General features: G+C 34.0%; 6 protein-coding genes across 6 annotated transcripts; 5 read left to right on the forward strand and 1 right to left on the reverse strand.

Annotated features, from left to right (window-relative positions):
• The first annotated feature begins 2221 nt into the window (after positions 1-2221).
• LOC111206399 (rac-like GTP-binding protein ARAC5) lies at positions 2222-3916 on the forward strand. The gene is made up of 7 exons (XM_022703120.2): positions 2222-2571; positions 2780-2867; positions 2949-3058; positions 3142-3205; positions 3282-3346; positions 3430-3495; positions 3583-3916. Exons 1-7 carry the CDS (start codon positions 2473-2475, stop codon positions 3679-3681), a joined length of 591 nt encoding a protein of 196 aa, XP_022558841.2. The 5' UTR covers positions 2222-2472; the 3' UTR covers positions 3682-3916.
• Positions 3917-3997: 81 nt separating this feature from the next.
• On the reverse strand, positions 3998-5364 carry LOC111206401 (vacuolar protein sorting-associated protein 35B-like). Its single transcript, XM_022703121.2, has 6 exons — positions 5211-5364; positions 5033-5114; positions 4820-4927; positions 4645-4748; positions 4456-4569; positions 3998-4376 (listed from the first exon to the last, which is right to left on the reverse strand). The coding sequence occupies exons 2-6, from the start codon at positions 5078-5080 to the stop codon at positions 4328-4330; spliced, it is 423 nt and encodes a 140-aa protein (XP_022558842.1). The 5' UTR covers positions 5081-5114; positions 5211-5364; the 3' UTR covers positions 3998-4327.
• A 1554-nt stretch (positions 5365-6918) lies between these two features.
• Positions 6919-9825, forward strand: BNAA02G17570D. The gene is made up of 2 exons (XM_013863220.3): positions 6919-7243; positions 9253-9825. Exons 1-2 carry the CDS (start codon positions 7106-7108, stop codon positions 9610-9612), a joined length of 498 nt encoding a protein of 165 aa, XP_013718674.1. The 5' UTR covers positions 6919-7105; the 3' UTR covers positions 9613-9825.
• Positions 9826-10654: 829 nt separating this feature from the next.
• On the forward strand, positions 10655-12662 carry LOC106422435 (GDSL esterase/lipase EXL4). Its single transcript, XM_013863229.3, has 5 exons — positions 10655-10952; positions 11083-11213; positions 11316-11552; positions 11640-11886; positions 12281-12662. Exons 1-5 carry the CDS (start codon positions 10706-10708, stop codon positions 12442-12444), a joined length of 1026 nt encoding a protein of 341 aa, XP_013718683.1. The 5' UTR covers positions 10655-10705; the 3' UTR covers positions 12445-12662.
• Positions 12663-16198: 3536 nt separating this feature from the next.
• On the forward strand, positions 16199-18089 carry LOC106422449 (GDSL esterase/lipase EXL6). Its single transcript, XM_013863245.3, has 5 exons — positions 16199-16484; positions 16641-16774; positions 16894-17124; positions 17291-17552; positions 17713-18089. The coding sequence occupies exons 1-5, from the start codon at positions 16244-16246 to the stop codon at positions 17874-17876; spliced, it is 1032 nt and encodes a 343-aa protein (XP_013718699.2). The 5' UTR covers positions 16199-16243; the 3' UTR covers positions 17877-18089.
• A 2526-nt stretch (positions 18090-20615) lies between these two features.
• Positions 20616-23796, forward strand: LOC111206403 (beta-glucosidase 20-like). The gene is made up of 13 exons (XM_022703131.2): positions 20616-20856; positions 20976-21045; positions 21171-21226; positions 21332-21407; positions 21492-21569; positions 21656-21743; positions 21838-22102; positions 22207-22343; positions 22550-22767; positions 22860-22897; positions 22973-23075; positions 23203-23314; positions 23427-23796. The coding sequence occupies exons 1-13, from the start codon at positions 20689-20691 to the stop codon at positions 23668-23670; spliced, it is 1653 nt and encodes a 550-aa protein (XP_022558852.2). The 5' UTR covers positions 20616-20688; the 3' UTR covers positions 23671-23796.
• The last annotated feature ends 541 nt before the right edge of the window (positions 23797-24337 follow it).

Genomic DNA, 24337 nt, shown 5'->3' on the forward strand with positions numbered 1-24337 from the left:
ATTTAGTTTTCTAAAAAATAATATAAAAATATATTTTTTTTTTGACAGCAAGACATTCACAGACTCATATTGACTCTGTAAACCAAATCGGCAACTCTGCATCCATATGAACGACGAAAGACGGTTGTTTCCTAGCACTACGTGCCAAGCTATCCGCCCTTAGGTTCTCCGTTCGGGGTACATGGACGACGTCTGAGTTGATGAAGCTTCTTCGTAAAAGCTTGATATTTTCCAGGTAGCTTTCAAATGCTGGCCATTCTTCTGGTTCCAAAACCATCTTCACCAATTGAGAACAATCCGTTGCAAACGTAACCTGAAATTGTCGTAAGTTCTTCATACATTCCATTGCCCAAATCAACGCCTCCACCTCCGAGTGAAGAGGTGATAGACACGCCCTTACATTCCTTGCTCCCAATAAACCATCAAAACCCAGTAAAGTACTATACCATCCTTGTCCCGAAAATAGTTCCTTCTCTTTCCACGAACCATCTATAAAACACCATCGTCCTGTAGTTTCTAATATAGGTCTGGTTTGCACTTGCCTCTCCCTTCTTTGATCAGTGATTACATGTGCTTCAGTCCAAAGTGTCGATTCTACTTCTGCTAATCTAAGTGTTTCCCTTGGATCAATATCCAGATTACTAAAAACTTTATTGTTCCGACCTTTCCATATATACCATAATATCCATGTGAATTGGTGGTCATCCATCTTTGGAGTAACTCTCCAAAAAATATATATTTAAAATATATCCATCAGGTCATATAAAAATATATTTAAAATTAAAATTTTATATATATTAGTAAAATTTTAATTGTTTTCTAAAGAAATTTGAATTTTTCAAAAGATTAAAAAAAAATTGCGAATTGGTGGATATCTGCGGTTTGAATTTAACTAATCAGCAGCCATCCCTCATGGTCTTAATTTGCATCCGTAATTCAGTTTTCTTTTTCAAATCAATCGAAAGGCGGATCAAACAGGGCAGGGTCTACGAATTATCATTAAAATTCTCACTTAATCGTATTATAGTTTCAGCATTTAAGCAAATATATACGTATCCCCTTATGTTATCTAATATAGTGTACTCTTCATTATGAATCTATGATCATGATCATGATATTTGAGGAGTAGCGTAGTGGGCCTAAATTCGGTACTGGGCCTCCAATGAGCCTTCATTTCGTTGTGTTTCTTTCCTCAGCTTGCAGTTGTGTTGGTGTGTCGTGGACTTTGTAACTACATATTTTCCAAACATTTCCATTAGAAGCATTCAAATTCATGATTTATTTTTGAGTTTTAATTAAAAATTTCCCAAATTCTGGAATTTATTTCATATAAGAAGAATAAATGAAATGAAAAGGTGGTGTTGGTGAAGAGTAGGTAGAAACGTAAAGCTAATTACTCTAACACCTTAGTTTCATATGATTGCCTATTAGCTCATATCTTCCCCCATTATATATATATAGTTTAAGGCACTAAGCACACATTGTGATGTGTCGTTTTGCTCATTGGCGGGTTGAATGACAGTTGAGCACGTTCTTGGAAGATTTTTGGTCCCCTATATATGTCGTAAAGATGAAAAAATCTCTCAAAACTATAATGACAAAACAGTACTCATGACAAAATAAAACTATATATAATGAAATTTGAAAGAGATTTGATTAAAAAAGGAATGAATTGGTGCCGTAACACTAAGTCGCACGTTCTTGACGAGAGTTGGTCAAGTCAAATGATTAAAATTTAATCCCGCCTCCCCCATACTTTGGTAGATGATTCTTAATGTTTAGTTTTGAATTATAATCTTCAATCATTTGCCGTATTCTTTTAATGTAATTTTCATTTTAGTTTTGGTCATTAGAGGATTAAAGAATCAATCTTCAAAGAAGAAAACTAGTGAATTAGGTGGTTGTTTTTGGTGGTAGTTGGTTATCTTAAACGTAGTCCGTTTCCAAATATATAATATTTTAGACAAAAATCATAAATATTAAAAGGATAATTTAAATATACTATATTGTGCAGTATTAGTTAAATTAAATTGATCTCAAAATTTTATATTTAAAACAAATTCTCGTAAACGTCACAGTATACAACTAATATAACATTCTCATTCAAATTCAAAACTTAAAAGTGCAAAAAGAATAATATTTTAAATAAAATAAAAAAAGAAAAGAAATTGGGAGTGAGTGTAAATGATAAGGTGTTGTTTGGTGTACCAATAGCTGGCGTAAGCTGTAACTAAAAAGCTCACCCAAATATATAAAGAAAGAAAAGAAAATATTATTACTCGTTCATCTACATCGCCTTCTTCATTGCTACTCCGTTTGAGAGTTCTTGTGCATTCTGCAATCCGAATATTAGGGTTTTTTTTTCTGGAGTTAGTAAAAAGGTTGTGGCTTGATTCTTGGGTAATGGTTTGAGATTTGAGCAAGACAAGAAACAAGTAGAAGTTTTTGTGTGTTTTGAAGTTTGCGGCGGAGATGAGCGCTTCGAGGTTCATAAAGTGTGTTACAGTCGGCGATGGCGCCGTCGGAAAAACCTGTATGCTGATCTCTTACACTAGCAACACCTTCCCTACGGTAACTAAATCTTCATTGTTAAGAAAGTCTCCTCCTTTATTTTTTCTTTTTGCTCTCAATGGGGTTCTTGAAGCTTCTTTGACAATGGGGTTTAGGTGATAAAATGAATAAAGTTTCGTCCTTTTAGCATCAATCTCGTCTCTTTATTTGATTCGGCCTGACAATTATACCTATATAAAGCCAAACTTTGATGACTTGTTGTTATCAGGACTATGTTCCAACTGTTTTCGACAACTTCAGTGCTAACGTGGTTGTTGATGGGAACACTGTGAATCTTGGATTGTGGGATACAGCTGGTAAATACAATCCCTTTTGATCTAATCTGCTTTCTTGTTTTTCTGGGGACTAATAAGTCTTGTTGGGGGGGTTTGGTGCAGGTCAAGAAGACTATAACAGGTTAAGACCATTGAGTTACCGTGGTGCAGATGTCTTCATTCTTGCTTTCTCTCTTATTAGCAAAGCTAGCTACGAGAACATAGCCAAGAAGGTTTTGGGCTCTTTTCTTGCTTCTTCTAGCTTTCTTCTTCTGTTTATATTATTAACCTGCTTCTGAATTGGTTTTTTATTCAGTGGATTCCTGAGCTCAGGCATTATGCCCCTGGAGTTCCTATCATTCTCGTGGGAACTAAACTCGGTATTGACTCTCTCTCCTTGTGTAAAACTCTTCCCTGATAACAACAAGAAAAATACTTTATATTTGGAATTTGCAGATCTTCGAGATGACAAGCAGTTCTTCATCGACCATCCCGGCGCAGTGCCAATCACTACAAACCAGGTGTGTAAACCTCCACAATCTAATATTCTTTCAGACAGAGGTTTTTGCCAGATGAGATGTGTCTTAATTTGTTTTGTCTGCAGGGAGAGGAACTAAAGAAACTCATAGGATCTCCGATATACATTGAATGTAGTTCAAAGACGCAGCAGGTACCATACACTCATTATCTCTCAGATGCGTGTTTGTTTGTTTGTGGTTTGTATGTCTGAAAAGTGTTGGATTTTGTTATTCTGCAGAATGTGAAAGCAGTCTTTGACGCAGCTATTAAAGTGGTGCTTCAGCCACCAAAATCAAAGAAGAAGAAAAAGAACAAGAATCGTTGCGTTTTCTTGTGATTATCATCTTTTTGAAAAACAAACAAGAAGAAGATTTGTAGGTAACAAGCCAAGCTGAAGAGAAGGAAGAGATCCATCATCAAATGCAGCAACGCTGTATAGTTGTTGTAATCTAATGAGTGAAGTGAGGGCCAAAGAGGTTTCTTAGTAAACAGTGTGAGAAGTTCTTGATGTGTTGTTGTACTTTTAACTATGTAGACTAATCATTTCTTAATGCATTTTTTGTTTTTTGCTACTGGGATCTCATGAGCTTTGGACCATAGAATAGAAACAACGTTTACATTGAGACATAGACAGATTGAAAACGAGGATTCTATACACAATAGAGATAGAGTATTAGTAACAAAAGAGACTAAAAAATTACAGAAAAGAAACCAAACGTGTACTTTTCAATGTTGACAACAATTTCTTCTGAACTTCCATTAAAAAAATGGAGTTTTAGGTCTGAGGATTTGATTTCAAAACTGTGGAGGATACAAGTCACAACTTAATAAGTTCATATTTGTCACCCATCAAGCCACCTTTCTGTTTTTGGAACCTCATGTAACGCAATGTGCTTGTAAAGAAAGGATCTGAGTGGGTTCTTGTGTTACCGTTGTTGTCGCTTTGCATCTCCGTGTTGATCAACTCTATCAGAGACTGTATATCAGATGGAGTTATACGTGGATTCCCTTTTATCATAGAAATATATGTACCTTGAAAAAAAACATTTATTAATATTGAGATATGTTTCTGTGTGTATGAACCAATCTCAGATGTTTTTAGTGTACTGACTTGTTCAAGATCTCGACAAACAACGTGACTGGTCCGCTGCTACCTCGGGTTGCATTAGCCATTTGTTGGGCTGCGTTTGCTATCCTCAGTGCACGTCTTAAACATAGAAGAGCTCTAAGAGAATAACATCGATGATGAATTAGTTTAGAAGATAAGAAGATCAATGTAAACAGAGAGGGAGTAGGTAACCTTTCTCCATCTTTGATGCCATCTAGATCATCGACCGAGAAGAGGTGAGAACATGCATAAACCGCTCGACACTGATCAGGCTTCTTTAAAAGCCTTGCTGAGTACTGGTCACAAGAGAATCAAGTTGAGAAGAAATCTCATAAAACGAGAAAGCACCGGCAGAAAAGGTTAGTACCCCGGTTGCTTTATGAGTCAAGGTGTCTCTGTTTTCGACACCAAAGACATTGATCCTTTGCAAGGTTCCAACAATCAGGTGAATTGCAGTGACCTGTGCCTTGGAGTCCTGTAGTATAATCATACAACACATATAAGAAGTGAAACTATATTAAAAGTTGAGGAAGAGAACTTTAGTTGTGTAAAGTTAAGAACAGAAAGGAAAATAAATTACCGCGATTTCTTCCTCAGTATAATATAAATGCTCGAGTGAAAAACTCATAAGCAACAGGCTCAAGATCACAATCACTTGCGGCCTGATCAACGTTTCAAAACAAGACAAAGTTATTGAGAATTGCTCTGTCAAAAGAGATATAATAATTAAAAAAGAGTTAATGAAACGAGCAACGGACCAAGGCGCGATGCATGAAGAAAGCGTTGTGCTGGATTCCGGCGATTTCCTTCCGCCAGCCACTTCTCCTCGTCTTCTGGTTTCTGATTGTTTATAAATTATAACCCTTTCTCTTCTATGCTATTGGATTTTTTTCAGTCTACAAATACAATAAGTATATATAAAAATTAAGTTTTAATTTCAAATCCAAATTTCTTAATATAGTTATTACTATAAAAAAATAATTTATTCAACATCTACGTCCCATAAATAAAATTATCAAACATAAGAAAATGATTTAATACACTGATTACAAATTATTAGACTCCAACAATGTTTAATTTGGGCTTTATCACGCTTACGTTGAGATTTCAGAACGGGTCTGAAGAGGGATGGAACCCAGCTCTAACATATATGAATGCACGTATGTTACTGTACTCATGTTCTTTCGATAAAACTCAAACATAGTCTACATCTTTTTTTTTTTTTTTTCCCGTCAATAGTTTTTTTAATTTATATAAACAGACCGAGCCCAGAAACTGATTACAATAAAAGCCCACTAAAGCTACCGAGCTAAAACTCGTTACACAATTGGACCCATTTCCAGCGGCCCACCTTGAGAAACCCTAGAAACGAACACGGGATCGAAGCGCAGTCGCCTCGCAGATCACTCTTTTCGTCGCTTGGACACGTGTCAACATCCTCGACGTCGAGGGTCACGTATCGCGAGATCATCGCATCGCACCCGCTTCTCGTCCTCGCCGGAGGTCCATCCTTCGGATCAACCAGCCACACCGGAACTCCGAAGTTCCGAACCTCTTCACCGTCAAGAGCTTATGGGACTCAAATATCGGAGAGAATCAATCGCCGTGGCGAGATCTCATCCACCCCCGTTCACCGCAGCCGCCCAAAGCCTCGCATGCAACCTCACTCTTTCTGTCGGAGATCTTTCTCTCCTCCGACGCGACCAGAAACCACTCCAAACCAACGACTAAACACCGAAAAAAAAACAAACGGAAAAAAACCCTAAAGGACTAGGGGACTGAAGCCGGCGACGTAAAGCTGTGATAGCCTTTATCCCCCGGAAGCTAGATCCGACGACGGCAGAACTAAGGGAGCTTCCCCCCAGCGGAGACAAAAACTGGCGTCGATGGATCTGTGAGAGCCTCCGCCTCCCGGAACTAAAACTCGAACTATTGACCCTCCCCCCTTCCTACCCGCAAACCCCGCCGTAACTCCCATACCAGAACCATACCGGTTGGTGGCTGATCTGAGCTCCGACAGACGGAAACCGAATAAGAGAAGGAGGGACAGAACCGGATGATTTTATCGAAAGGAAAATGGCTCCAGCGACGGCACGGACGCTCACGCGCCGGCCGACCGCCGGATCTCCCTTTGTAAAGACTTTTCTCTCTCTACCTACAAAACAACACTTCAAACTGACTGACTTGAAGAATAAAACTATACAATATTATTTTTGAAGAATAAAACTATACAATATAAAATAATCACTCCATATTCGTCAGTATTTAAAGACACGAGACTGACTTGATTGGCTTAGAAATCCAAATATATCCCCAAGACTGACTTGATTGGCTTAGTGGGCTCTTGATAATGGGCCTAAACTCAACTATTGGGCCTTTAGAAATCCAATTTAAAATCCCAAATGTATCCCCAAAAAAATTCAAAGCCGGTTTGTCGAAACGTTGCCTCATTTTGCAACTCAAACAGATACACCAACATTCGCGTCTCTCTATGTGTTCATACGTTTTTGTTTCCTTTAAATCCAACACACTTGAAACTCAAACGAATAGGGTTTCTCGATCGGTACATCACACACATCTTCTTGCATTACACAGTCTCCAACGCATTCCGAGAACAAAAAAACAAAAACCCTCTTCATTTTAATAGTCCATTATGCAAGGAGGTCCAGAGAAGTTGTCATTCAATAGGTCAACAGGCACCTTCGGAGTAATCACAAATAATCCAACCATATCGCTAGGCTTGTTCGATCCGTATAAACAACAAGCAATTGACTTCAACAATTTGGTACAGGTATTGGTTCATTCTTATTAATTAGTGTTCTTTTCTTATACTAGGTCCTTGTCCGCGCTATGCGCGGATAGTATTTTGAATTTTTTCATATTTTATACTATTATGCAAATTGTTTAGCTTTATAAAATGTTATGTTTTTACTGTAAATTTGGAATTAAAAATCCAATTTTTCCTTACTGTAAAGTAAGTTAATTTTTTTGAATCTTACCACAACACATTATACATGAAGAGAATATAGTTGGTCTTTATATTCTTATTTGGTGTAATATTAAAAATTTTGATGGTTTGTTTAAATGGTTTTTTTTTTAAATTATATATTTTAGGATTGATTTTCGTGACTATATTCTATAATTGTCTAAAAAAATTGTTTGTCCCATATAGACATCCACATAAATATAGACTTCTAATAAATTTGTTAATTGAGATATTTAGTTTTACTTTCAACTTTATTCTCTTTTTTGGTACCCTCATGCTAGCTTGTGGGGCTAACCAACTTGGTGCAAAAAAGTTTACAAAAGCTGATCGAGATGCCCGTGATCAGACTCCTTTTGCTAGGCTATTCGTACGGAATTTTAAAGATCTAGGAATATAAGCAATAGAAAGTCCAAAAAATTCTTTGGATACAGCCTGTATTTCGTCGAGCTCCGAGTCCAACGCAGGCCAATCTTCCTCCTTTTGAATGAGTATAACCAATTGTTCACAGTCGATTGAAAGACCATCTCTCTGTGTCCAAACTTCAGTATCACTTGCATTAACCATAGCAAACCTTCAGCTTCCGCTTGCAGTGGTGATTTGGTGCGTTATTTCGGCCCTTGCTCCAAACAGCATTGGAAAGTCACCATCCATTAACACAAAGCCTAGTCCAGATATGTTTCTTTCATTTATCCAGGATGTCTAGCAGGAGCGTTTCTTTGCGGAGGAATAGTTGTATCCGTTACCTCAACTCCCATATCAATCTCCATAATCTCGTCTATACGTTGAGTTATCCTCCAACACTCTGCTTCAATTTCATTCGCTAATGGGAAATACATAATTCCTACGATACTATTAATGATTGTTTTTTTTTGTAACACCGATACGGCAAAATTATGTTTTATTTAACAAAACTCTTATTTTAGTTTTGTATTAAAGAATCAATCATATTTTATATTATCCATAATTTTATTAAATTTGCTTATTTGTCATGTTTTTATTAGGTTTTAGCTAAATCATTGATTTATTATTTATTTATTATATATTTTTAGCTAAGTCACTAATTTATTAATTTAAAAAATACCCTTAATTAATATTTTATATATATATATATTAAAAAATGAATTTTATTTTAGTAATATTAAATTTCTGTTTTATATTAAAATTTAGTTAGTTTTTCTTATTTGTCATATTTTATTAGGTTTTAGACTTTTAGATAGGTTATTGATTTATTATTAATTTATAACTGATTCACTAATGTGTTAATTAAAACAATACCCTTAATGAATTTTATATATAATTAAAAACGAATTTTATTTTAATCATATAAAATTTATATGTTATATTAATATTAAATAATTGATTCTAAAATAATATAATAAAATTATCAAAAAGTTTAAAAATAAGATAATTCTTATATATATTTTGTTGCTATCTGAAAACAATAATTAAATATTATTCAAGAAAAAAACATTTATATAAAGATATTTTTTAAACTATTTGTAAGATTAGAGTGTTTTAAAAAATTTAACACGGGATGTTTAGAACACATGATTATGTTTATGAGAGAGTGGCTCGGGAATGTGCTTCAAGATGGGTCGAATGGGCTCCGAAAATAGTTTTTTTTTTAACTCAACTCCAGTCCGGATGACATGGCATCTTGGTTGGTTTACAATATTTTGCCCATGTGGCAGGGTTTAGAAAGGAGGGATTTAGTCCCTTTTATATAGTAGGATACTCTATAAAATTTACACTTAAACTTTAACTACCTGTTGTCAAAAAAAAAAAAAAAAAAAAACTTTAACTACCTAACGCAGAACCACCAGAAGACAATAGAATTGCATAATCAATACAAGGCTCTCGAGGAAAGAGCCGTGTTTTGTCTAAAAGCAAAAGACAAAGTCATCGAAGAGATGACGAGAAAGTCCTTAGCTAAGGAGGCTCAACTGAAGAAAGCTTTAGCAGAAGCTGAGTTTTGGAAGAAGTCGTTGGAGCAGAAAAGTGCTGTGTGTAGCGATCTTGCTGGGAGGCTCTTGGAAATAAGGAGAAGAGAGACGAAGACTAAAGTTGTAGCGGAGAGGAAATATGCAGAGGAGGCTGAGTCGTCTACTGGTGAAAATAGTGACAACGTTTTAGACACGGCAAGGACCCGTGGGTGTAAAAGACGCCGTCTATGAAAGAGGCGGGGTGTAGGGTTTTGCACACGTTGTTTAGTAGTGGTGTTATCTTTCAGTGTCCCCACTTCCGTTGTTGGTATGAGCATTCAAATGTATTATTGTTTTCTGTTCAAAACAACGCCTCTCACATTTGTTACATATATCTTTTTTTATGAAAAAAGTAATGGGAAAATGATCATTATCTCAAGTTCTTTTTTTTTTGAGTAGAATGTCAAAATTATCCAAATCAAAGACTTATGTTTACATCAAGTTCAACTTATTTTGAAAGTGCAAAAGAATAAAAAATTATCCTAATTAATGTCTACGTTGTGTTGTTATTACTTGTGAAAAACCAAATCCCCAAACCATCCTCATAGCTCTTGTCTCCCATTCTTTGAATTGTGATAAATCTGTTACGGACATTTCTATACAAACGTTTTATAGGAAAAGTAAAACAAACGCCGAACACAAAAGTACGAAAATATGAATCCCAATTCGAACGTCCTGAAGCCTTAATGCCCTAAGTGAATAGGGTTTATAAAGTATCATAAAAGTTGGTCGAAGTAAGAAAAATTATTAGGATTATTAACCTTGATACATACTTCATTTTTGCAAGGTATATGTCATTACAAAATATGTCAAACAAACAAGCAAAACAAAAACCTAACTACGAATAAACAAAGAACAATTGAAAATCTTGTCAATGTGAAAATCCTCGTTTCATTTTTTGGAGATAATTTGTAGTTTGATCCGCCTCTATCAGGTGGAGAAGAATGTGTCAACATGTCGAAATGTATTAGTTGAATAATTATTTATGTAGTTCTAATCAAATTTACGGAATTATATCTTCTTACGAATCTTATAGTTAATTTGACCCACTTCAACCTTGTGGGGATGAATGAGTCAACATGGCGAGATGTATTAAATGAAAGAACACTCTCATCGTGTGTGTGATCACTACTCCCATGCATTTTTAGCTTCCATCGACAACCAAGACTAAACGTCTAAAAATAGTTAGAAAATACCACTTTAATTCTCTATATTATCATTAACTGAATGCTCTAAAAAACGTAAAAGAGTCTAAACACTTGTTGCGGGAAACAAAATCAACTGAATGTTAGATATGTGTAGGGAAAAAATATTGGTGTTAGCATTATTTTCCATTTATTTCATATCAGCCGTAGATGCGAATGGATCATTTCCTGCGCTTTTGGCTTTTGGAGATTCAATACTTGATACCGGTAACAACAATTTTCTTCTGACTTTTATGAGAGCAAATATCTGGCCATATGGGAGAAGCTACACAATGAAAGTGCCCACGGGAAGATTTGGAAATGGAAGAGTTTTCTCCGATATAATTGGTATATATATATATAACATCTGAGCTATTATAATTTTTTTTGTCAATCATCCATACGATAAGATCAAGTTCTAGCCGGCATAAATGTTATTCAACATACCAATTTTTTTTTATTTTTTGGGTTGTGGCAGCCGAGGGTTTGGGGATAAAAAAAACTTTACCAGCTGCTCGTAAGTTTTTCATTGCTCCAAGCGACCTCAAAACTGGTGTTTGTTTCGCTTCAGGTGGTGCAGGAGTTGACCCTGTTACATCTAGACTAATGGTGAATAAAAAGATAACGAACTTGTTACCTCGGTTAAAAATATTATAAGATGTCTTAACTAACATTTTCTAATTAAAATTATATGTGTGGCGGTTTGGTTAGAGAGTTTTAAAGCCGAGCGACCAAATAAGTGATTACAAAAAGTACATAATGAAGCTAAAGGTCGTAGCTCCTACACAAGCAAATTCGATCATTGCAAACGCAGTGTATCTTGTTTCTCAAGGAAATAATGATCTTGGAATCTCGTTTTTTATGACTCGATCTGCATTCATGCGAGGATATGTGACAAGTGGTTTGTACACCACTAGACTAACTAGTTGGAACAAAAAATTTATGAAAGTAAGACAAAACTCTAATATTTTATTCATGCAATAATAGTATGAAGTATGTATATTTTGTTCACATTTGTTTTGGTCATGTATGAAGCAAATGTATGATCAAGGAGCCAGAAAATTCGCAGTGATGGGAGTGATACCGTTGGGATGTTTGCCTATGACAAGAGTCTTCGGTAGGTGTAACTTGTTCGGAAATATGTTAGCTGAAAGGTACAACGGAAAATTGAGGAATGGTGTTAAAACTTGGCCAAGCGAAGCCGGTTTTCGTGGTGCAAAGTTTGTCTATGTCGACATGTTCGGCACTCTTATGGATGTCATGAAAAATTATAGAAAATACGGTACGTTTATTTACGCGGCATATATCATTTATATTTGTAGCACTCATTGATCTGTTCATTCACTGTGAGTCTGTGACATACTCCTTTCATTTCATAATATATGATGTTTTAGAAAAAAGTTGGTGTTTTAAATTGTAAGAAATTTTGATATTTTATGTAAATTTTAATTTTTTTTTAGAAACTATTCAACCAATTATATTTTACACTTATTTTATTATTTGTTTAATTATTTTTAATTTATTTTTATAATGAAGTTTTATAAAGAACACTAAATTTATTAATCTTGTACATTTAAGCATAACATCTTACATTATTAAACAAAGGTAATCTTAGTTACAAAGCATTAGGCAAAATCTATTTAGTAGTGACGTATCATGTTCTTATATTGTTGCAGGATTTAGTAATGCGAACAATGGGTGTTGTTGTATGCCTACAGCCATAATACCTTGCATAAATCCTCATAATCATGTCTTTTATGACTTTGTTCATCCCTCGGAGAAAGCCTACAAAACCATTTCCAAAAGGCTGGTCCAGGATATCAAGAAAGGCCTTGCCTAGTTTCAGTCTTACGATCCTATATTGTTGTAATCTTTCTAGCCAACAACGTACCAAATTAAACAATAATAAACAATCAACATCGTTAATTAATTCTATATTTATGAGCATACATGATGACCTATTGATAATCTTCTTATTACAAAAAGGGGTGTATATTCTAGTTATGTATGGTTCATGTATAAACATAATTTCAGATCCAGGTGTTTGTTTACAATGTATGATCAAGGAAACATATAAATCAGAAAAGGCTTTATATAATTGTAGGAAACGATGACTTAATCAATAACTATTTCCTATTTAACTAAATTCAAATGTATGAATAAGAAAATAACAATAATGTCCCAACATCTACTCTATTAAAATAGAGTCCTAAATTTATCTACCATTAATGTTTTCATTTAAGTTTTGGACTGTTTCAAGTTTGTTAGAAAAATGCTTAATTTATGGATCATTTCAAGATTGTTACATTCTAATCTAATTATTATATAACAGGCTGATATCACATGTGTGGGCTTAGTTTACCTTTCGATTAATACCCATAAAACATATCTTAAATTTATAATATATGTGACGTGGTTTTATGTTGGGTTTCATGTTGGCTCATTTATGAGACAAAGTCATGCTTCTTTCCATTTAGAGAGATGAACAAAAACATCTCTGTTGAGTTTAAAGAGATGAACAAAATTAGGCTTTTTTTTTGTTTAAAATTATAACTAAAATAAATATAATCTCAGTTAATTTAAGTTTGCCATATATTTTTAAAAAATATTAAACTATATCTTAAAAGTAAATCCAAAAAATATTTGCGCTTCCAAAAAATATTTACGCCAAATATGTTAATAATATATTTTAAATAACATATAAATATATTTTAAAGAACATATATAACAAAAAAAAACTCACATTCAATATTTTAATTTATAACAACATCACAATTCAATATATCTTTAAAACGTATTATTGACAAGTCAATAACATAAAAATATTATATAAATATAATATACTACTAAATATTTATAAAAATTTGACAGAACAATATACGCGCACAGCGCGGATCCGTATCTAGTTGATGATTATAGCTGATACTGTAGTAAATAATATATTTTAAAATTTCTCATTTAAATCTTCGTAAATGTATCTCCTATGGAAAAAAAACAGAATGGTAACAACAGACAAATCAGTGTAATTTGCAGACCATAATACTGTTAGTGTATTTGGTTTTGTACAAGAACGTTTGAACAATAGGGTTAATGGTTGGACTTTTAGATTTTTTACCAAAGGAGGAAAAGAGGTAATTATTAAGTCGGTGGTTACGGCCCTGCCAAACCATGTCATGTCTGTTTATCGGTTACCAAAGGCTACAGTTAAAAAGTTAACAAGTGCAGTAGCCCGGTTTTGGTGGAGTCCAGGAGGGAGTACAAAAGGTATGCATTGGAAATCATGGGATAAACTATGTCTACCTAAAGATGATGGTGGACTAGGCTTTAAGGATCTTATGGATTTTAACACAGCAATGCTTGGCAAGCAATTGTGGAGGCTAATTGAGAAGCCAAATACTCTTTTTTCAAGAGTCTTCAAAGGACGGTACTACAGGAATGCTTCACCCCTGGAACCGATTCGTTCATACTCCCCGTCATATGGCTGGAGGAGTATTATTTCTGCTAGATCTTTGGTTTGTAAAGGACTAATTAAAAGGGTGGGGACAGGTTCATCTATATCAGTATGGAATGACCCTTGGATCCCAGCCACTCGCCCGAGACCAGCAAACAAAAACCTTCAAAACAGTTACCCGGATATCACAGTGGATTCCCTCATCAATCAGGAATCCCGAACATGGAATTTACAGGCAATCAGGACTTTGGTGGATCCTCATGATGTGAAAATTATTGAAAGTATTCCATTAAGTCGGAATCAGATGGAGGATAGAAATGGATGGCATTTTACTAACAATGGAAAATATTCGGTCCAATCAGGTTATCAAGTGGAAAGGGTATATCCTGATAAAGAAAAACCACCAGATTTTTATGGTCCTACAGTGGATGCATTAAAAGCTTTCTGCTGGAAAGTGCGGTGCCCTCCGAAAATGAAACACTTCTTATGGCAACTTCTTTCAGGATGTATAGCGGTACTGAAAAATCTAAAATCAAGAGGGATACAAGGAGATATATGTTGTGCCCGATGTGGAGATCCAGAGGAATCAATAAACCATGTGTTTTTTGAATGTCCTCCAGCACGTCAAGTATGGGCGTTATCTAAAATCCCATCGCATCCCAATATTTTTCCTGTTTGTTCTTTGTTTGCTAATATGGATCATCTTTTTTGGAGAGTCAAACCTCATATGGATGACCACCAATTTGCATGGATATTATGGTATATATGGAAAGGCCGGAATAATAAAGTTTTTAGCAATCTGGATATTGATCCGAGGGAAACACTTAAATTAGCAGAATTGGAGTCATCACTCTGGGCTGAGGCACAAGTAGCAAATGACTCAACAAGGAGACAACCGGTACAAACTACTTCTACGTTAGTGACGTCAGGACGTTGGTGCTTTATAGATGGATCATGGAAAGATAAGGATTTATTTTCAGGGCAAGGCTGGTATAGTACTTTACCGGGTTTCAATGGTTTATTAGGGGCAAGAAATGTAAGAGCATCTCTCTCACCTCTTCATTCGGAGATGGAGGCTTTGATTTGGGCAATGGAATGTATGAAGAATTTAAGACAGATTCAGGTGACGTTTGCAACGGATTGTTCTCAATTGGTGAAGATGGTTTCGGAACCAGAAGAATGGCCTGCATTTGGAAGCTATCTGGAGGACTTTAAGCTTTTGAGAGGAAGTTTCCTTAACTCAGACATCGTTCATGTACCACGGACGGAGAACTCAAGGGCGGATAGCTTAGCACGCAGTGCTAGGAAACAACCGTCTTTTTTCGTTCACATGGATGCGGAGTTACCAAATTGGTTTACAGAGTCAATATGAGTCTGTAGATGTTTCTTTTGCTGTCAAAAAAAAAAAAAAAAAAAATACTGTTAGGTCAGTGCACAACAGTTCATTACAAACCAATATATCTTTTAATAAACTATAAAATCCAGCAGATTGACAATTTTCTCTTAATGATAGTATCATTATTTTTAATCTTAACAAATATATCTTTTTTTTATCAAGCCTCTTAATGAATATCTAGATCGCATGAAAGGAGTTGGGGTTGGAAAATGATAATGATAATATCTTATCTCCAGTATATAGATCATCACCGTCAGAAAAAAAAAATATTGTTTCGTTTTTTAACTGTGTGTATTACCAGTGTTATTTACAAAATATGCTTTTCAATCGCTGAATAATATTAGTATATAAATTTTTTGAAATAATAGTGACGTCTCATGGCAACCACTAAACTAAGCAGGGCCGGCTCATGAAGGAATGAGGGAAGACAATAAGTGCAATGGTCTGGGCCCAGTACTATATCATGCGATCTAAATATTCATTAAAAAAAACAAAATAACGATTCTATTTTTTTAATATATTAATTTTGTGTTAAAAGTTAACTACTAAAAAACATTGATGGTATTTAGAAGAAAAAAAAGATTGATGTCTTATTTTTTCCTATAGCCCTATATGGAGTTGTTATCTTCTTTAAAACATCCTAACATTCAATATGCGTGTACTGCATTCCCATGCATTTTGGCGTCCTTGGACAAACAAAAACTAGACGTCTAAAAATAGTTAGAAACCATCAAGTAATTCATTATAAAAAATAGGAAAACAAAAAAAAAACTTGTGAACTTAATTGTCGATATGTTAAGGGAAAAGATATTGGTGTTAACATTATTTTCGATTTATTGCCTTTCATCAGCGGCTGGACAAAACAAATCCTTTTCTGCACTTTTCGCTTTTGGAGATTCAATACTAGATACTGGTAACAATAATCGTCTTCTTACTCTACTCAAGGGAAATTTTTGGCCATATGGTTGGAACTATGACTATAAGATACCGACGGGCAGATTTGGAAATGGAAGAGTTTTCACCGATATGGTTGGTAGGATATCACATTCTTTTTACGGTCTTCTTATTTTTATTTTTACAGAAAAAAAAAATGTTTTTTATTTATTTTTATTTAGTTATCTTATACTTTATATAGAAAATACGTTATGGAGAAAATTGTATTTTCATGTCGTGAAATCTTCTGATATAGCTCAAGAGTTGGGGGTGAAAAGAGTTGTACCCGCTTATCGCAGGTTGCGTCGCATCAAGCCCGACGACCTTAAAACTGGCGTTTGTTTCGCATCAGGTGGTTCAGGAATTGACCATCTTACATCCAGAACACTGGTTAAGAGAAAAACTACGAACTTGTTAATTATTTCCTTAAACACTATTATATATCTTGACCCATATTTTCTAATTAATATATTTTTTCCTTGGATGGTCGTGTGTTGTTGTTTGGTTAGGGAGTTTTGTCCACAGGCGACCAAATAGGAGATTTCAAAAAATATTTGAAGAAACTAAAGAATGCGACGAAAAATAAGAAAGAAATGAAAAAAATAATTTCAAACGCAGTGTTTCTTATTTCTGAAGGAAATAACGATATTGGATACTTCGTGACTCCCGCTCGTCTACGATTACGATCCATAGATACATACACAAGTGACATGGTTTTTTGGACAAAAGCATTCCTACAAGTAAGACTTTATAAGATACACATAAATATATATATATATATATATATATATATATATATATATATATATTTGTTTTTGAAAACTTAAATATAATTATGTTTATCAAGCAATGATATAGTATGCATTTCTTCACATTCTTTTGGTTTATGTAACTATATATATGTAGGATTTATATGATCTTGGAGCGAGAAAATTCGCGGTGATGGGAGTGATTCCGGTAGGATGCTTGCCTTTCCATCGCTTCCTATTTGGTGGAGTATTCGCATGGTGTAACTTCATGATGAATAGAATTTCGGAAGACTTCAACACAAAATTACAGAAAGCTCTTATTGGTTACGAAGTAGAAAAAAGTTTTAAAGGTGCAAAGTTTGTTTACGTCGACATGTACGGCTCTATTATGGATCTTATCAACCATCCTAAGGCCTATGGTACGTAATCAAATACACATTCAATAAACATATGCATAAAATAACCAAGTGATGATGATAATAATGTTGGCTGCGTTATCTTTCTATTAAAAGATTACACACAAGTCCTATTAAGTAATAATGGCAAATTGGTTATGTATGTGTGTACACATGCTTGCAGGGTTTACAGAAGCGAAAAGATCGTGTTGTTGTATGGTGACATCGATAATACCATGCCGAAACCCGGATGAGTACGTATTCTATGACTTCGCTCACCCCACCATGAAAACCTATGAAGTAATATCTAAACCTCTTGTCTATCAGATGAGGAAAGGCCTTGCATGATTTAGTTCCTTGTTTCTTACCATGTTTAATTTTAATATTCATGTAACAGGCGACAATATCATACATGACGATATATATTCTTAGTATAAAGAATGTATAAACCAGTGATATATAATTGTATTGTCCTTTCTTCTATAATGTCACAGAACAAACGCGCTTGTCAATAAATGCATGTATGGTTACGGAAATAACACAGAAGAGGGCTTTTAAAAACGATTGTAAAACCTGTCTACGACTGACCACCCAAAGCCAACGTTCGATCCATGCTTGACCCCTCAATAACGATTACTAGCAAATTTATTAAGAAAAATCACAGGAGAAAGTAACAGCAAAATATATCATATATAAGCATCTCCTTCCATAACCTGGAGATGAAGCTTTTTAATGTTGCCACCGTATTGAGGTGACAAAAAAACAAACCAACCACACTTATATCAATCAGAACCAAACTTAAGGATACATGCAAGCCATTTGTTTGATATTTTTAACAACCCAAAGAGTTTAGTTTTGGTTTGGTTTTAAGCCAAATTTAACCAAAAAATCAATAATTATTTAATTAACTAAATCAAACATATTAATGATATATTAATATATAGTTAAACCCACATTTTTTCTCTTTTGGTACGAAGTTCCATATATTTACTTTTGGTTTCATTTATATTTTATAAATTGTTTTGTTTTAATCAAGGTTTTGAAAACCGGACCGGATCGACCGGTCGAATCGGTCCGACCGTGACTCATCAAAGAAGCCGAATCCGGTTCGGTTTAAAATCCGGATTTGAGAAAAAACGGTGAAAGCGGCTAAAAACCGGTAAAACCGGTGATCCGGTTCAACTTTGAAATCCGGTTCAACTTTGAAACCCGGTTCAATAGAAATCAACATATAATTAATGTATTTTCAATTGTTATTAAAATATAATATTTCATAATTAATGTTTAATTTTTACTATTTAATTAGTTTTCTAATTGATTCTTTTTTTTGAAGAATTTTTGTTTAAATCTTTTTTTGACTCTCATATTTTATTCTCATTTTTCTATATTCATAAAATTTAAGATTTTTAGTTGTAAAAATAAATAAATATGTAATTTAAACGGTCATTCGTTTTTTTTAATCAATTTTAGTTGATATAGTATTCACTTGTATATATAACTAAATTTATGGTTATTGTTTATTATCTAATTAATAAAAGAGAACATAGAAAATATTATATGTAGAACTACATTTTAGGTCTATATAGTGTAACTATATGATTATTTAGATTTATTTATTTTTAAATAGAAAACCCGGTTCGACCGGTTGAACCGATCCGACCACTTAACCAGTAGCTTTACCGAGTCGGTATCCAGTCCGATTTTAAAAACATTGGTTTTAATCAAACAACACCGAACCAAACTAAAAGCAACAACAATAAACCAACCAATAACTCCGACTAAATTCAGTTAAAGTACCAAACTGATTTAACCAAACCCAACCAAATCCAAAACTGAATCGAAATGTCCTACCACTGCACCGTATTTTCTGTCTTTCTTTTGGTATTCCCGATCGATCTATATGCACAGTATTGTACGTGATTGAGTAAACGCATAAGTGGCCCTAAACCAGAGCAGAGGAAGCATGGGATATCCAGCCTCCAAGCTAATAAGTATATAATACAACTTTATTTTTAAAAAAATCTGTTTTACTCTAGTGGTTGTATCCTCATTCTAGGGTTCGAGTCCACCTTTTAGCATACATTTTTCGACCACTTTTTTGTTATAGGCTTGTATCCACTAAAATTATATTACCGGCTCTGAGTAAACGTGTGTAGCTAGAGATATTATTTCCATGTCTTCACTCTATGAGCAATTTATTTTTAGAAAATCCTGCATACATGATTAAAGTATATATTCCACCGTCCCTTGAATAACGCAAATATGGTTGGATATTGGATAAAACTAGCATTTGTTTTACCTATTAAGTTAAACAACTTCAAGTAGGTTAATAGTCTAACAAACAAATTAAAGGTATGCCTAAATCAATAGGTTAAATGCATTAAGAAAAACGATTGTACATATCAATGGTTTTACATCAAAAGTAACATCGTATAGAAATATATCATATTATACATTTTATGAGTTACCACATATCAAAGAAAAAATGCAAACCGATATTTTCATTATAATTAGCTCAATCATTTTAATTTTATATTCATCTTCCAATTTCATAAACTAATAGCTGGTGGGTGCTTCTTTCCATTGGTGAGTTAGTTTTGAAATTTAAGCATATATTTTTTTCCCAAAATGGTGTTGGAATAAATACGTTTCATGTTTGTTCAAATACACGGTCATGCTTAAGAAACCTCCTTTAATTCTGTAGCTTTCTATTGTTCTTTCTCACACACGATGTGCATTGTTTGAAACTTTCAATATAACCATGTAAACTAACTGATTTGAAATTTTATTTAAAACATTATATTTTATAATTTTATATTTTATTAGTATATTATAACTAATTAAAAAAATAATCAAAACTTTATTTACGCAACACTTGTTCGATTATTATAAAAAACCTTTATAGCAATTAGCACACACTTTTCATCTCCTACATTCCCATCAATTGTCGGTCACGTATGTGAATCACGTGGCTTACCTCTTCCATATTTGCTTCAAATGTATGAACTAATAAAATAAAATACTTATCAGTCCACATTGTCTTTTAGCCTCTTTAATCTCTATATATAACAGCAAAAATCATTTACATTTCTTTAAGTATTCTTTACTTAAGTCTCGGTAAAAAAAAGTATTCTTTACTTCAGAGATCAAATACACACTCATGGAGAGGTTCCATAAGTTTCCTCTCCTAGGTTTGGTTCTTTTCCTCGGCTTTATCGGCTCACCGACCAAGGCCATTGTACATGCATGCTCTAGTACAGAACTAACCTTCAGTCGTGCCAACTTCCCGGAGGGTTTCATTTTTGGTACCTCAACCGCAGCTTTTCAGGTGTTTACACGAATATGCATGTTGCTAAGTTGATTTTTTCTAAAACAATTAATGTTTGTGACAAAGCTATTCTTGAATGTTAGCGATTTTTGTGGTACATTAAATAAATAAATAAATAGGTTGAAGGAGCTGTACATGAAGGATGTAGAGGTCCAAGCATGTGGGACACCTACACTAAGAAATTCCCACGTCTCTCTCTCTCTCGCTGCCTTTATCTAATTTTTTTTATGTCAACTACTTTCTTATATATAATTCAGTTTGTCAAATAATAAATGTCAATTATATATACAATCATCAGATTTTTTTTCTTCCAGATAGAAATAATTATCATAAGGCCGACGTTGCCGTCGATTTCTACCATCGTTACAAGGTATTAATGATGTTATTTATCCATGGTTTATATATACTTCCGTAGCTCTTCTAGAAAAAAATTGAAACTCTTTCAAATCATATTAATTTTAATTAAATTTAATAGGAAGATATCAAGTTGATGAAAGATCTGAACACTGACGGATTTAGATTTTCCATTGCATGGCCTAGAATATTCCCACGTAAGTAAAAAGAACTTTCAGTAAGCTATAACTTAACATTTGATGAAAGTAAGTAAACAACAGAAAATCAAAATTGTTTAACAGATGGTAGGATGGAGAAAGGAATAAGCAAAGCAGGTGTGCAGTTTTACCACGACCTAATTGATGAGCTCCTCAAAAATGGTAATTTAACTCACAAACCATACTATATTAAAACTATTTTTATTAAAATTTTAGTTTACTAAGTCTTAGTTTTTTTTGAAACTTAGAAATAACACCGTTAGTAACCGTTTTTCACTGGGACACTCCTCAAGACTTGGAAGATGAATACGGTGGCTTCTTAAGCGACCGTATAATGTAAGCTTGTTTTTTGTTTGTCATTTTCAACTCACACGAGTTAGTACTATATATGTAACTTATAAACTGGCGTATACTTGTTTCGTATAATTAGAAAGGATTATACGGAGTACGCAAATTTCACGTTCCAGGAGTATGGACACAAAGTGAAGCATTGGATCACATTTAACGAGCCATGGGTATTCAGTCGAGCTGGCTACGACATCGGGAAAACAGCACCGGGACGTTGCTCTAAGTACATCAAAGAGCATGGGGACTTGTGTCACGATGGACGATCAGGACATGAAGCTTATATCGTTAGTCATAATATGCTCTTGGCACATGCGGATGCCGTAGAGGCCTTTAGAAAATGCGACAAGGTTTCCATATATAGAACATAATCATCTTTTAAATAAATTTTAGTATTCAGGTAACTTGATGAACAAGTATTAATTAGGAAACATTTATCTCTAATGATTTACAGTGTAAAGCTGGTAAAATTGGGATTGCTCATACTCCGGCTTGGTTTGACCAGAACGAGCTCACAGATGAGCCGCACAAGCTCTCAGAAGAAGAACACGCAACTCCTGCAACTAATTTGATTGACTTCGTCTTGGGATGGTAAGAAAATATCTAGAATATTCCTATAATACATATAATCAAGCAGTGGAATACTAGCGGTAAAAAGAAATTTTGGAGCTGTTAGTCATTGATTCGATTTTCGCCAGTTACCAATTCCGTTGAAAGTTATTTAAGCCTCGGTCCAAACATCCACAATTACTTATATATATCATATGTGTGTGACAAATACTAATTTTCTTCATCAGGCATTTGAATCCGACCACGTATGGCGATTATCCACAATCGATGAAAGATCATGTCGGAGATCGACTACCAGAATTTACAGAAGCACAGAAGAACAAGTTGAAAAATTCTGCTGATTTTGTAGGAATCAATTACTATTATTCACTATTTGCACTGCACGGCGAAGAGCAAGATCCTTCGAAACCTAGTTGGCAGAGTGATTCTCTCATTGACTATGAACGTAAATCTTTTTGAAAAACTCTTTACCAGACTATTTATTATTTTATATAGAATTTAGAATATTTTCGAATTTCGATTTTCTATTCTTTTCAGCTAGGTATGTGGATAGATTCAATGCCTTTACAATCAAGGTATGCGATTTTTCGAAGTAAAATTAAAATGTGAACCTTTTTTCTTCTTAATATATATACTTTTCCATTTTTCAGCCTGATGTTGCTAAAGTTGACGTCTACTCAAATGGTTTGAGAAGACTTCTGAACTACATAAAGGATAAATATGGCAATCCTGAAGTCATTATCACCGGGAATGGTAATAGTAACCTTTACCTAATTTGAATCTCAGAATCATATATATCAGAGATCGATTTTTATTTATTAGCTTTCTTTCACATTCCATGTAAACCCTGAGATATTTATAATATTTGATTAATATTAAGGATACGGAGAGGATCTAGGTGAGCAAGACAGAAGTCTTGTACTGGCGCTCTCAGATCACCACAGAACATACTATATTCAGAAGCATCTCTTGAGCTTGCACCAAGCAATTTGGTTTGTGAACAAATCGTATTTTTGAGTTTTATTTTGATAGTAGTGCTAATTTAATTATTTCCTTTAATTTATGTGATTATATTTATTTGTATCCCTTTTCTTAATTTTGCAGCGAGGATAAAGTAAATGTTACAGGGTATTTTCTTTGGTCATTGATGGATAATTTTGAATGGCAAGAGGGGTACAGCGCGAGATTTGGACTATACTACGTCGATTACAAAAATAATTTGACGCGCCATGAAAAATTATCAGCCCAGTGGTACTCGAGTTTTCTCCAAGATGGAAAAGAGTTCGAGTTTGATCAGCACGATGAGTACCATGAGCACGATGAGTACCATGAGCACGATGAGTTGTAGAGAGAATGTTCTACTACCGCCTTCGATATTTTGAGTCATAAACTACAATCAACAAATGTATTTCCATATTCAAGAAATATAATCATATTTATCCATATAAAAACAAGTGAAGTTTGGAACCCTATATTCGTTACTGCATCATGGCAAATTAAAAAAAAAATTAAAAAAATTAAAATCTTTCCATAATATTTTTTCCTTTTTTGCTAAATGTATTCATCATCAATGTATTGATTGTTTAAAATTTAAACAAGTGGAAAAGGGTAGAACTAAAATGAAGCCACCTAAACAACATCGGTCAGACTCTCTTGCAAAAGACGCGAGAAGTAGTGTTCTCCTTTCCTACGTAGATCAGACGTCGCTAAACCGACTCAAACTTGATTACCACTTGATCTTTTAAAATAAGAGTTGACAAAAAAAATAACATAGGTAAAAATAGTTTTCTCTCTCTTCCCTTTTTTTCACTTTCTAAACGAATAATATATTTTTTAATCCTTCTTCAAAGATTATGTCAAGCATTTAATTTTGTTGGTTATCCTATCGGTTTTTGTCTGTTGTCTTTCGTGGTGAATGGTTGAGATGTAATTGTAGAAAATATATTGTAGAAGTTAGTATGTAGGACTTTTTTATTTAGCGGTAAAGAAGTAGTTTTAAAATTTATTGCTACAAT

The sequence above is a fragment of the Brassica napus genome, chromosome A2 (genome assembly GCF_020379485.1).
Source record: "Brassica napus cultivar Da-Ae chromosome A2, Da-Ae, whole genome shotgun sequence".
Taxonomy (NCBI): domain Eukaryota; kingdom Viridiplantae; phylum Streptophyta; class Magnoliopsida; order Brassicales; family Brassicaceae; genus Brassica; species Brassica napus.